Source organism: Gambusia affinis, linkage group LG11 (genome assembly GCF_019740435.1).
Source record: "Gambusia affinis linkage group LG11, SWU_Gaff_1.0, whole genome shotgun sequence".
In the NCBI taxonomy this organism is placed as follows: Eukaryota; Metazoa; Chordata; class Actinopteri; order Cyprinodontiformes; family Poeciliidae; genus Gambusia; species Gambusia affinis.
Genome location: NC_057878.1, coordinates 11,748,455 through 11,760,315, shown reverse-complemented (window position 1 = coordinate 11,760,315; position 11,861 = coordinate 11,748,455). Strand labels below are relative to the sequence as shown.

Genomic DNA, 11,861 nt, shown 5'->3' with positions numbered 1-11,861 from the left:
CTGTTTAAGAACGGAAAGTGAAACGTTAGAAAGTAAAGCTAATTTGTTTCTGCAAAGCCCTAGATCAGTGGAATCTGCCTGATTGTGTTGTGAAAAACCAGCAACTTTATTATTATTATAGATTTATTCTCTTTATACTTTTTGTTAGACTATCATGTTTCAAGTAATCAAAAAAGGTAATCTGAATAAATACAAAAGTGGTTTTCTAGTTACTAAAGTGGAAAATCTATTAGAACCCACGTGTCTTGCATGTTTTCTTTTCAATCTAATATCAATATGATTTTCCACACTTGACATCAGACACAACCGTAGAATCAGTTTCACAATATAAAGTAGGCTATCTAGAAATGCAACACATCATGAATTCATGGAGTTAAAAATATGAGAAGGATTATAAAGCAGCTTCTAAGGTTTTGAAACATGAAACCTTTACAAGAATGACCAGCCTATCAAAATTAAGAGATTAATGACGACTCCTTCCGAAGGTCAGAAACGAACCCAGAATATCTGAAGCACTGGAAGTCCAGTCATCTCATGTCAAGGTCAGTAACTTAAGAAATGTGAACAAAAAAGTCATATTCTACGAAGCGAGGCTCATCTCACATTAGTCTGAATGAATCACACAGACATTTTTACACATTATACACAACATTTCTAAGTTGTGTATAATGTGACTTAAAATGCTCAAGCACACTGGAGTTTTGCGATGTAATAATTCATTACGCACCACAAAATCCATGTCAAAAATTTCATTTTGGGCTCGTCTCATCAGAGCACCTCCTTCCACGTGTTCACTGTTTAACATTAAACAGGCAAACTATTAAAGGGATTTGTAGTTTTTATTTCTTTTTAAACATTGTTTAAATTTTTTTTCTGATACTTCCATAATTTGTTATTAAATGTTAGTTTTTTACCTGAGCCGTGGATCTTTGCGGCTCCTCCAGAGTTACCATTTGCCTCTCGGCTGCTTCAGCAATTAGAGTTCTCTTTGTGGTCAGTCAGTTTAGGTAAAATGCCAACTCTTCTTCGGTTTGGAGTTGCGTTATACTTGCATTTTCAGATGCTAGATTGAACTGCTGTTCCAAGTTGTGATAAAATTACACACAATTACACTCTATCTACTAAGTTGTTGATGTAAATTGTTTCCTTGGATTAGTTTTACAATATCAGAGTAAAAAAAGGCTGAAGCAAATGAATGGCACTTTTTTTCCTACTTACTTGTAGAAAAGTGTGAAGCCCATGACATTTCCTTCCAAGTAACACATTCAACCTGCTTTGTTTTGCTTTGTCACATAAAATCTCTGTATTCTTGGCCATCAGGCAGCTCTCTTTGAAATGTCTTGCAGAAGTACAAGTTATATTTATTTATTAATAAAAAAAAAAAATCATTTGCAGATCATTGCATTGTTTTCCTTTTACCCTTTAATTAGCATAAGCATTAGCAACAAACAGCTTCTAGCCAGCCTCATTCAGTTTTAGAGCTTTTTGCTTTTTCAAACTACAGCAAAATGAGTCAAGCCTGCTTGCACCGGTTGACTCCTGCAGACGGTTCTGGAGTTGTACTGTTCCAGCAGGTGCTCGCACACGTTGTCTGGGGCATTGGGGTGTTAATGGATTACTGAAAGGTGTTGACTCAGGTGTGTGTGTTCCTGTGTGTGTGTATCTGTGTAGCACAGTCCCTCAAAGTGTGCTGCAGTCTTCTTGAGTTGTATTTCCCCCCTTATGCTCCCTCTACCACTCCTCTGTCTCCTGTTTCCTTGCACCTTTTTCCCCTTTTCCATCCTCACTTTTGGACAATAATTACTATCAAACATCATCTGCCTCTGCTCTCTATTTGCAATGTCTTCCCTTTCCTTTGCCTAACACTCACTTGCCCTCAACATGGATATTGGAGGACTGACCACTGTGGTAGCAAATTCTGCGTACATCAACGCACGTGGAAGCATCGATGGCTCCAACCCTGCAGCAGCCCGGGATAAGAAGTACCACGCTCGCCTCAAACTGCCCCACATTACCATCTGTGAGGGCCTCAGGGACACCCTAGATTTGGCCTTTGACTCGGCCTGTGTGGAACAGCCAATCGGGAAACGCCTCTTTAGGGAATTCTTGGATGCGAATAAAGAGTATCACGGCGCTTGTCGTTTGTGGAAAGACATCGAGGACTATGACCTGGCAGAGGATTCTGACAGAGGAAAGAAAGCCTCCAAGATTGTCCAGAGGTACATGGACCCATCTGCCAAACACTTCTGCCCGTACCTTCCTGAGGACATCATAGCCAAGGTAAAGGAAAACCTGGAGGCTGTGGGGGATGATTTGTTCTCTGCATCGCTGGCCAAAACGCTGGAATACCTCCGAGAGGCCCCTTACACTTTCTATCTGGAGAGCATGTACCTGAAGAGGTTCCTGCAGTGGAAGTGGCTGGAGATGCAGCCCATGGATGTGGACTGGTTCCTGGACTTCCGTGTCCTGGGGAAAGGTGGTTTCGGGGAGGTGTCTGCCTGTCAGATGAAAGCCACCGGGAAACTTTATGCATGTAAGAAACTCAACAAGAAGAGGCTGAAGAAGAGGAAAGGCTATGAGGTGAAAGCCCTGCACTTTTTTCTGTGTCTGTTACTCAGCTGGCTTTGAAAACACGCAATGTCTTCAAAGTTGATTTAGAAAAGGACTTTATCTTCTTCGTTGATGATAATAATAAAAGAAAGTATGTAAAATCTACAAACTTCTAGTACCAGAAGAAATAGTTTCATCTTATATTAAAAAAATGATGACAAATTCTGTCAAAATCCAAGTTTCCCATCATCAGATAGTCTGCACCTCACACTGTAACGGATAGTGATGGATAGTGAATGCGCAGCACCTGAAACGTTGGATGATGTTGCAACCAAGAAGTCCCTAGACTAAGGCATTGCAAATACTGACACTATGAGAACAGCAATTTTTATTTATTGTACAACATTTTCAGCTGTGCATATATTTGACTCTTTTATACTTAAGCAAACATCAGACTTCCTTCTCTTCAATTAGGAATATAAAAGTGGGAACTGATGAAAGTTTATTTTCCCCACACAGCAGACTGCACAATTTATGACAATTTCAATGCATAAAGCATTTTATTGCATGAAGTTATCGCTGGTTTCTTTACTTTGTTAGGCATTACATTCAATTAGACGCCCCTTTAGCTGCTCTTTTTGTTCCAAAGAAGTCTGAATAATAAAAGTATTAATTTGGCTTTATGTATTAGTAAAAGTGTTCTGTGCTTGCCAGGCTGCAGGGGTGTTAATCATCTTTGTCCCTGCCTCTGTCTCGTTTGGCTTTAGCCTGCAGAATTAAACACTGAGACAGGGATAGAGTGATTACTGGGGGCTTTACTGAAAAGCTCCTCTGAAGGGAACTCCTTGCACAGTTAGATCTTGCCCTTGACTTGGCTAAGGTCATCTTGCAAAATGCACGTCCCACTTCCTCCCGAAAATGGCACAGACCCACGCACTAATGCACAAGGCTCTGTTGTAGCTTTTTGTTGTTTAAAGTCACTTATCTCATTTTATTAAAATCGCCTCTCATGTTTTATCCCTGTAGGGGGCAATGGTGGAGAAGAGGATTCTGGAGAAGGTCCACAGTCGCTTTATTGTCTCATTGGCTTATGCCTTCCAGACAAAGGACGAGCTTTGTCTGGTCATGACCATCATGAATGGAGGAGACCTCAAGTAAATTCACTATGCAAACCACACACTGTTTTTTTTTTTATCCCACTGTTTCAACATAAGAATAACTGATTTGAGAGGGATGACCTAAAAAAGGCAAGATGAAACTTTAGCAATTATACCAAGTGTAATTTAACTCTAACTTCTGCGCATGAATTTATTTCTCCTATCTTTTTGCTTGCTTATAAAATCCAAACTCATGTTACCCAGATGAAGGAATCTCAGCAACATTCATGCCAAGCAGAAGGGCACAAGTTCAGGATCGGTTCATGCAAATACGTCCCCAAAGGAATGCTTCATGAAGGCAAAACAAGGCATCCATTTTAAGCGGACGCTTAATGTTTTGTAGGTTCTCCTAAAGCGCTGACCTCTTATCGTCATTTAAAGTTGAAAACAAGTTCAAATTCTGCTTTCCCAGAAAATCTGACTGTTTTTTAAAATAGTTTTCAGTTCATATTCACTAACTTAAATACATTACAATACAGGAAAATATCATTGAGTATTATAATATCCATCTATACATACATACAATATTATGAACGTTGGCAGCGTTCTTTACATGTGGAGAGTCGTCCTCTGTTGTTTGCTCTGTTCAGGTACCACATCTATCTGGTGGATGAGAACAACCCTGGGTTTGACGAGCCCAGAGCCTGTTTTTACATCGCTCAGATCATCCAGGGTCTGGAGCACCTCCACCAGAAAAGAATCATCTACCGTGACCTCAAACCAGAAAATGTGCTTCTGGACAATGATGGTAAAAGGGCCTGCAGATTACACCCATCCTCTCCATGGTCTGGTCATCCGTTTGCCGTCTGGCACAAGATTCTGCAGCGTCCGTTGTTGAACAGCCGGACTCAGAAGTAGTTGCCATCAGATTGTTCAACAATGCCATCACTAAGACTGTTTGAAAGTGCTAAATTATATGTGCTTTGTAATATATCATTATTTGTATATTGATGTATTTATAGACAACCTTGTGATTTTCTGTAGTTCATTTTTTGTGTGCTCCAACGTTGTGTCTTTGTCCAACAACAATAACATAATTTGAAGTAAAAAAACCCCAAAAACTTTTTATTTTTTGTGGTATTCTAATTTGATTCTAATTTGTTTAAACAGGTAATGTTCGTATATCTGATTTGGGTCTTGCTGTAGAGCTAAAAGAAGGCAAAACAATGACTAAAGGCTACGCTGGAACACCAGGTTGGTCTAATTTTACCTTCTTATTGTCTCCATTTATGGAAGGTTTTTCTGTGGACATTTCACAGTCATTGTTACTGGTGTCCCTCCAACTCTTTTATTTTATTTTTTTCTCTCTGCCATCATATTTGTGTCTCTATAACTATAATGGCTTGTCCTCCTCGATGCAACAAGCATGCCTTTAAATGAACAAAATCCCTTTCTTCCCCTATCGCACCACATTTGCTCCAACATCAACATTTTTCGTGAATATCTGGAAAGGACACACACAGACATAAACTCTGTAAAGTCACATTTTAAAAGATTTAATTCACTTATTATTTTCCCTTTGCAGGTTACATGGCTCCAGAGATGCTGAAAGGAGATAAATACGACAGCTCGGTGGACTACTTTACCTTGGGGGTGACTCTGTATGAGTTTATCGCAGCTAAGAATCCGTTTAGAAACCGAGGAGAAAAGGTTAGGCCCTATCGGTAGCTGCGGCTGTCGATCCGTGTGGAAATGTTGGAGTTTATAGGATAAATGAGCTGATGAGAGGTTGTTCGTCGTCTGCTCAGGTTGAAAGAGAAGAGATGAAGGAGCGCATGCTGAACCGCGTGGTGACCTATCCAGATAACTTCAGTGAACACGCGAAATCGCTGTGTGACGGGCTGCTGGCTAAAGAGGTCGGTCAGAGGATGGGGTTCAAGAACGAATGCTGCGATGAAATCAGAGCACATCCTTTTTTCAAAGACATTAACTGGAGGAAACTCAATGCTGGTACGCAGCCTTCAATCTTTTCTTGAATTGACATACGAGAACCACACATACAGAGTATAGGAATATTTGTGTATTTATCCCATAGTCCAACATAAACTATAAGTTCTTTCCACTTCCACTGTGAAGTGGAAAGAAAAAGATAAATGTTTGTTTCCAATCTTTTTTTTTACAAGTACAATAAAAGGCATATATATATATATATATATATATATATATATATATATATATATATATATATATATATATATATATATATATATATATATATATATATATATATATATATATATATATATATTTACTTTGATGTCCCTAAACAAATTTCAATACAACTACTGCCTTCAGAGGTCAATAACTAGAGCTCTCACACCATCCCCACCAAGAAACATGATGGTGGCAGAATCACAGTATGGGGATGATCTTCTTCAGTGTGGAAAGAAAATATGTTAAAGTTTATAAAGTTGGTAAAGAAAACCTGAAAGAGGGTGCCAAAGACCCGAGACTGGTGGAGAACAAAGAAACAACACAAATAGGCAGAGATATAAGGGGTTAAATATGAATGCATGTCACCCTTTTCAGACTTTTATTCTGTAAATATACGTATATCATTTTCCTTCTGATTCACAATTGTCCACTGATTATCACACAAAATTCCAGCGTTTACGAAGTTTGTGTTGGTAATTCAAATGTAACAAAATGTCAAAACATTCAAACGTTCACCAATGGCTTTGTAATGTCATAAAGTCTCAGTAGGTACTAATAAAGCTTTAACACATCTATTTTTTCTGAACTCCTCAGGTATTCTTCTGCCTCCGTTTGTCCCCGACCCTAAAGTAGTCTACGCCAAGGATCTGGATGACGTCGGGGCTTTCTCCTCGGTGAGGGGTGTCGCTTTGGAGGATCCCGATAAGACATTTTTCGACGAGTTTTCTACAGGCAACATCTCGATCCCCTGGCAAGAGGAGATGATCGACATGGGCATTTACGGAGAGCTGAACCTCTGGGGGCCTGAAGGCACCATCCCAAACGATCTCCGCAGAGAGTCCATCCTGGAGCAGCCAAAGTCCTCAACTTGCTGCATATCGTAAAGTCATGCACAAAAACTGAAAATAAATGCAGTTTATAGACTTGTATTTCTTTAGAAGAGGTCATTAAAGCCCCCAGGAAGGACAAAAGTGTCTTCTGAGCTTTGTGACTACAGATGGAGAAAGTTTTGAACTGTTTTCCTTTCCTGGAAATGCAAAGGACAAAATAAAGGTGAAGCTTGAATTTGGAGAGGACTTCATTTAGCAATTCCAAACAACGTAACTTAATTTTATGTGGTCATGTGCTGAATTCACACAAGACGTTCTAAAAATCCCGTTAATAGAGTTTTAGTAATTACGCATCTGGTGCTGTCAGTAATTTTCTGAACATTTCAAAGGCTTTTTTTTGTCAACATGCTGCTATGGAGCATATGTCATTTATGTGAAAGTGTTTTTTCTTCTTTATAAGTTATGAAACTGATTTTATTCCACGCTACAAAGCCCAAAAAGCTCAAAATTTCACGCTTGTTTATAAATATTTCCTAAACATTTATTTATTCATCAACTATTGTCACTTATAATGAATAACTGTGAATGAAGCACTGTGTCGGGTCGGTTTTTTCTGAGGTACATAATAGGAAACTAATTATTTCTAAAAATATACATTGTTCAGAAGTAGAAAATGTTTACAAAGATTAAAATAAAATAGTTTATTCATATGAAATCTTGTGTCAGGAACTTTGCATTTGCAATATGGTGTCTAGACTCCAGTCAAGGAATGTCATACAGGTCCATATCAAAACTGAAAGGGGACTTGGAAAGTATTACAGTGATTTCATTTCATGTGATATTACTGGAAAATACGAACCGTATGATAATGGAACAAGCCAAACGCTTCCCTGCATTGATTTAAATTAAACAAAAGACAAACAAATTTAGGAAGTTTTTAAGCTAGTTTCCAGCTTTTACATCTTGTTTGTTCACTCCTTTGCTGTGGCCTTGTATATCCACACATTCTCCTGCGGTACCTCCAGAAGCAGTGTTGTGTTGAAACTGCTCTTAAAGCGCTCTGCGAACCTCAGGTCTGACTGGAACCTAATTTTGTTCGCCCAAAGCAGGGTTGTCCCACTCCCTGGTCTGCAGAAGTGAAGCATAGTGTTCAGCAGTTCCTCAAGGAAGTCGTGGTGATACACCACATCAGCTGCAAGCACATAATCGTAGCGGTAGGACGGGAAGGGGAAGTCTCGCTCCAGCTCCTGGCCCCAGGAGAGGGCAGCCACCTGAGGGATGTAGCGTGAACGCCCCTTGGTATTCCGGCGAAGGTTGAAGGACAGATTAGACAAGATGTCAGGCAGATCAGTAGCCGTCACCCAGGCACCTGTTGGAGACATAATACTTAATTATTTTTAGTGACATACAGTACAGACCAAAAGTTTGGACACACCTTCTCATTGAATTCAATTAGAAAGTGTGTCCAAACTTTTGGTCTGTACTGTACTTTTAAGATATACTAAAATGTCAAGAGAACAAAATAAAAACTAGAAAAATTTGCATTGCTAGCAAAAATTCAGCTTCAAGCTGAATGTGTTTGGTGAAAATTGCAGAAGCGTTTTAAGTCAATCGCAGAAGACTTGCAGAAATGTGAGAAAGAAGGAGAAGCAGCAGAAAAAGCAAAATAGTCTGTATAAAACAAGTATTGAAAAACTGTTGAGAATGAATGAAAACTTTAAGTCAGTGTAAAAATCCCAGCCATGGAGTCTCATAAATTGGTCCAGAAGACTCCTTATACAAAGCCAGATTGTAAGGCCATCTGTTCAAGAGCAGTGAGTGTGTTATAGTTTTTAGCTAATATGTCAAAAATTGTGGATCACTAAATGTCATGATCACTAAATGTTTCATAATTTTACTCCACCTAATGTGCAAGCAGAAGTTGATGTTGCATGTTGATCTGATGTAATTTACTTCACACAGTACGCAACAACCTACAGTAAAACTAAAATTAGCTAAAAGGCTAAAGCATTTACCCCCCAAAAATAAACCTACATTAAAGATAAAATTAGCTGCAAAGCTAAATCATTCACACCCCAAAATAAACCAACATTAAAGCTAAAATTAGCTGCAAAACTAAAGCATTCACCCCCCAAAATAAACCTACATTAAAGCTAAAATTAGCTACAAAGCTAAAACATTTACCCCCCAAAAATAAACCTACATTAAAGATAAAATTAGCTGCAAAGCTAAAGCATTCACCCCCCAAAATAAACCAACATTAAAGCTAAAATTAACTTTAATGTAGCTAATTTTAGCTTTAAAATTAGCTACATAAAAGCTAACTAATGTAGCTAATTAGCTTTAATTAGCTAATTAAATTAAAGACCCCCAAAAATAAACCTACATTAAAGCTAAAATTAGCTAAAAAGCTAAAGCATTCACACCAAAAAAAAAAAAAAAAAGAAAGAAAAAAAATTTAATCAGCCAATAAAAACAACTAAAATTTTAACAATATCCATCCATCCCTTTTCAGGAATTTAAAAATAATTAATTCAAACCATGTAATCACAAACTTACCTAACAAACTTGCCATTATGGAGAGTAAGCCAGTTCCAGCTCCGAGCTCTAGCACTGCTTTGTCTGTCAGGTTCATTTGTTGCTGGTTGTTTTCTAAGAACTGACAGAGAGCTATTGCCTATAAAGAGACAATTTTTTTATTGTGGTTTTTACATTTATCAGCCGTGGCAGTTTTTGGTACGGCCCAGGTAGCTAGTTGCCCAGAGTGGCATCCGAAAGAGGAAGAGCACACAAATATAAAATAAAAAACAAATTAGGTGCACATTTTGTACAAGTACAGTCAATGGACATCTGCCACCCCATTGCTGTTGAGAATAGTGTGACTATTTAACTCGCTTTGTACGAATTTGCACTGCATCTTAAAATTTAGACAATCCCCTGTATTTTGATTGGTTGGGGGGGGTGGCAGTAAGCATGCCTCACTCAGGGAACCATTCATGCAAAAGCCACTGCTGTTGTCCAGTGAATTTGTAGAATGGTGATGGAAGAACTTACCCCAGGCCAAATCAGAGCTCCGTATGAGTCCGTAGACTCCCGGATGTTGACTTCATGACCAACAAAATGAAAGGACTCCTTTCCCAGGGGATAGTAAACGCTCGGCTCCCAGACATTCCTCCTGTCCAGACCCTCTCTTGTCATCATGTCTTGGTCTGTTAAAGCTTCAGAACAAGACATCAGATACATTTATTTATTTGTGTTGGTCAGGCTTTGTAATGAGTAACTGTATAAAAATTGTTCTCTGTTCTTTTCAGTGACAACTTGTCCTGATAGGGTGAATTGTGGTTTACCCAGATCAGTAATTTCTTCCTTGCTCTGCAGTTTCTCATCATGACTCATGATTTCTTTCCTTCTGCTTTCCGAATTCTTTGGCAGAAAAGGTTGGCTGCCTGATAATCCATCCATGTCTTCTGAACAGTGTTGAGAGATGAGAACACCACTAAGTGAAAAATATCTTCATACAAATGCTGAAAATCTCCTGCACATTTTGGGAACAAGAGATAAAAAGAAATGCATAGAGTCTACAACTAGACAGCAACATTCATTGGTGTGTGTGTGTATATATATACATATATATATATATATATATATATCAGATGTGGCAACCAGAGCTGATGCAGAGTTTTTTTTTTTTTAAGAAATTACAATGTGCTGAAGTTCAGAACAAGTATGGAAAGTTGTTTCTAACACTATCATCTATTTTTTCCAACGCAAGACACATTGTGTTGTTCTTTAGCCATCTCAGTATGTGGAATGAAAATTATTAGTTGACATGTCAAATTTCAGAAAATGTTAAACATACCTTCAGGAAGCGGTATCCTCCCCTTCTAATTTATATTTTTGCCAGAGTGCGCACCTTTGTAGGTTGAGTTCATGTCTTTATAGAGACGGCATCATCTGTTCTCTGTGACCTGCCTCTGAGGGAAGCAGGAGTTTATGCCAGGGACCCCTCCCAACACCTCAACAGCGGCTTGCACTGTGTGATGCTATATCCTCTGCTATGCCACACATGTGCAGAAGATTTAAGCACTAAATGATTGAAACCTCCTCCCAAGCACCCCCACCTTTCATCCTCTTCCTCACATCTTCTGTTAGTCCCAACCTGTTCTCTTGATTGGCTTGAAGATATGTGAATTATTGTGCCTTTAAACTTAATAATTTGTGTCATGCAATAAGTATTCCCTTCTTCTAGTGAAAACCTGCTCGCAAAAGATGGAGGCAACCAGATCAAAAATAATGTTTGGTCAACTAAACAACCTTATATCGGTCTCTAAACGTAAAAATTAAAAGCACAGATTTCTTTTTGCAGGTGTTGGTTTGAAGTTTTCATTTTACCATCTCTTTATAAGCTTATATCTATTAATGTAATAGATATATTTCGGAGTGGCCCAGCTAGAGTCCTGAGTTGACTCTTATTGAGAATCTGTGGCAAGAAAAAAAGATTAGGGTGATGGCAAAGAGGCCTTTCATCCTCCTACGTGTGCTGTGATGCCATTAAAGAAGGATATATATATATATATATATGTATATATATATATATATATATATAAAATTCCCACATTCAGAAATTGCTTTTACCATGCACAAAAGCATTTCTCATTTTTACATTGACCTATTTATGGCTTACCAGAAGTCTGGGACGGTGCTTGTCAATTCTGTCAACACTGTCCTGCATGTTTCAAGTGTTTCCCTGCTGCCACATGCCTAAATGAAATAATTGGCTGATAAATGGGTTTCTGCAGGAGGAGGTTTTGCAGTAATTATAAAGAAATTTGATGGTGCAGAGACATACTGTATATAAAACACAAGGGATGTTTCCTCTGAGATCCATTTCCCTTATCCACTCCACAAAATGGTAAAGACAAGTTCAGGTGTCATTCAACCAAAAGAAATATATGTTGACGTTTATTAGTCAAGAAATACCAGAAAGAAAATACTGGTATACTTGAGTGCTGTCAGACCAATAGTTAACACTGCAATTATATATTAGAGTTAAGTGTTGGTACATAAAAGCATACTAAAAGACAATTTCCTAAATCTTGTTTTGGGTGTGATGTTGCTAGCAGCACAGTCCAGCCTGCTGACTGAGAGCGGACTCGGTGACGGCGTTGTA

At 38.5% G+C, this 11,861-nt stretch overlaps 2 protein-coding genes across 2 annotated transcripts; one reads left to right on the top strand and one right to left on the bottom strand.

Moving 5' to 3' along the window:
• The first annotated feature begins 1,711 nt into the window (after positions 1-1,711).
• Positions 1,712-6,772, top strand: LOC122840237 (rhodopsin kinase GRK1-like). The gene is made up of 7 exons (XM_044132497.1): positions 1,712-2,580; positions 3,577-3,704; positions 4,298-4,455; positions 4,818-4,901; positions 5,233-5,357; positions 5,456-5,657; positions 6,456-6,772. The coding sequence occupies exons 1-7, from the start codon at positions 1,882-1,884 to the stop codon at positions 6,743-6,745; spliced, it is 1,686 nt and encodes a 561-aa protein (XP_043988432.1). The 5' UTR covers positions 1,712-1,881; the 3' UTR covers positions 6,746-6,772.
• Positions 6,773-7,657: 885 nt separating this feature from the next.
• LOC122840238 (protein-lysine methyltransferase METTL21C-like) lies at positions 7,658-10,655 on the bottom strand. Its single transcript, XM_044132498.1, has 5 exons — positions 10,551-10,655; positions 10,039-10,158; positions 9,746-9,909; positions 9,251-9,368; positions 7,658-8,060 (listed from the first exon to the last, which is right to left on the bottom strand). The coding sequence occupies exons 2-5, from the start codon at positions 10,151-10,153 to the stop codon at positions 7,663-7,665; spliced, it is 795 nt and encodes a 264-aa protein (XP_043988433.1). The 5' UTR covers positions 10,154-10,158; positions 10,551-10,655; the 3' UTR covers positions 7,658-7,662.
• Positions 10,656-11,861: the final 1,206 nt, after the last annotated feature.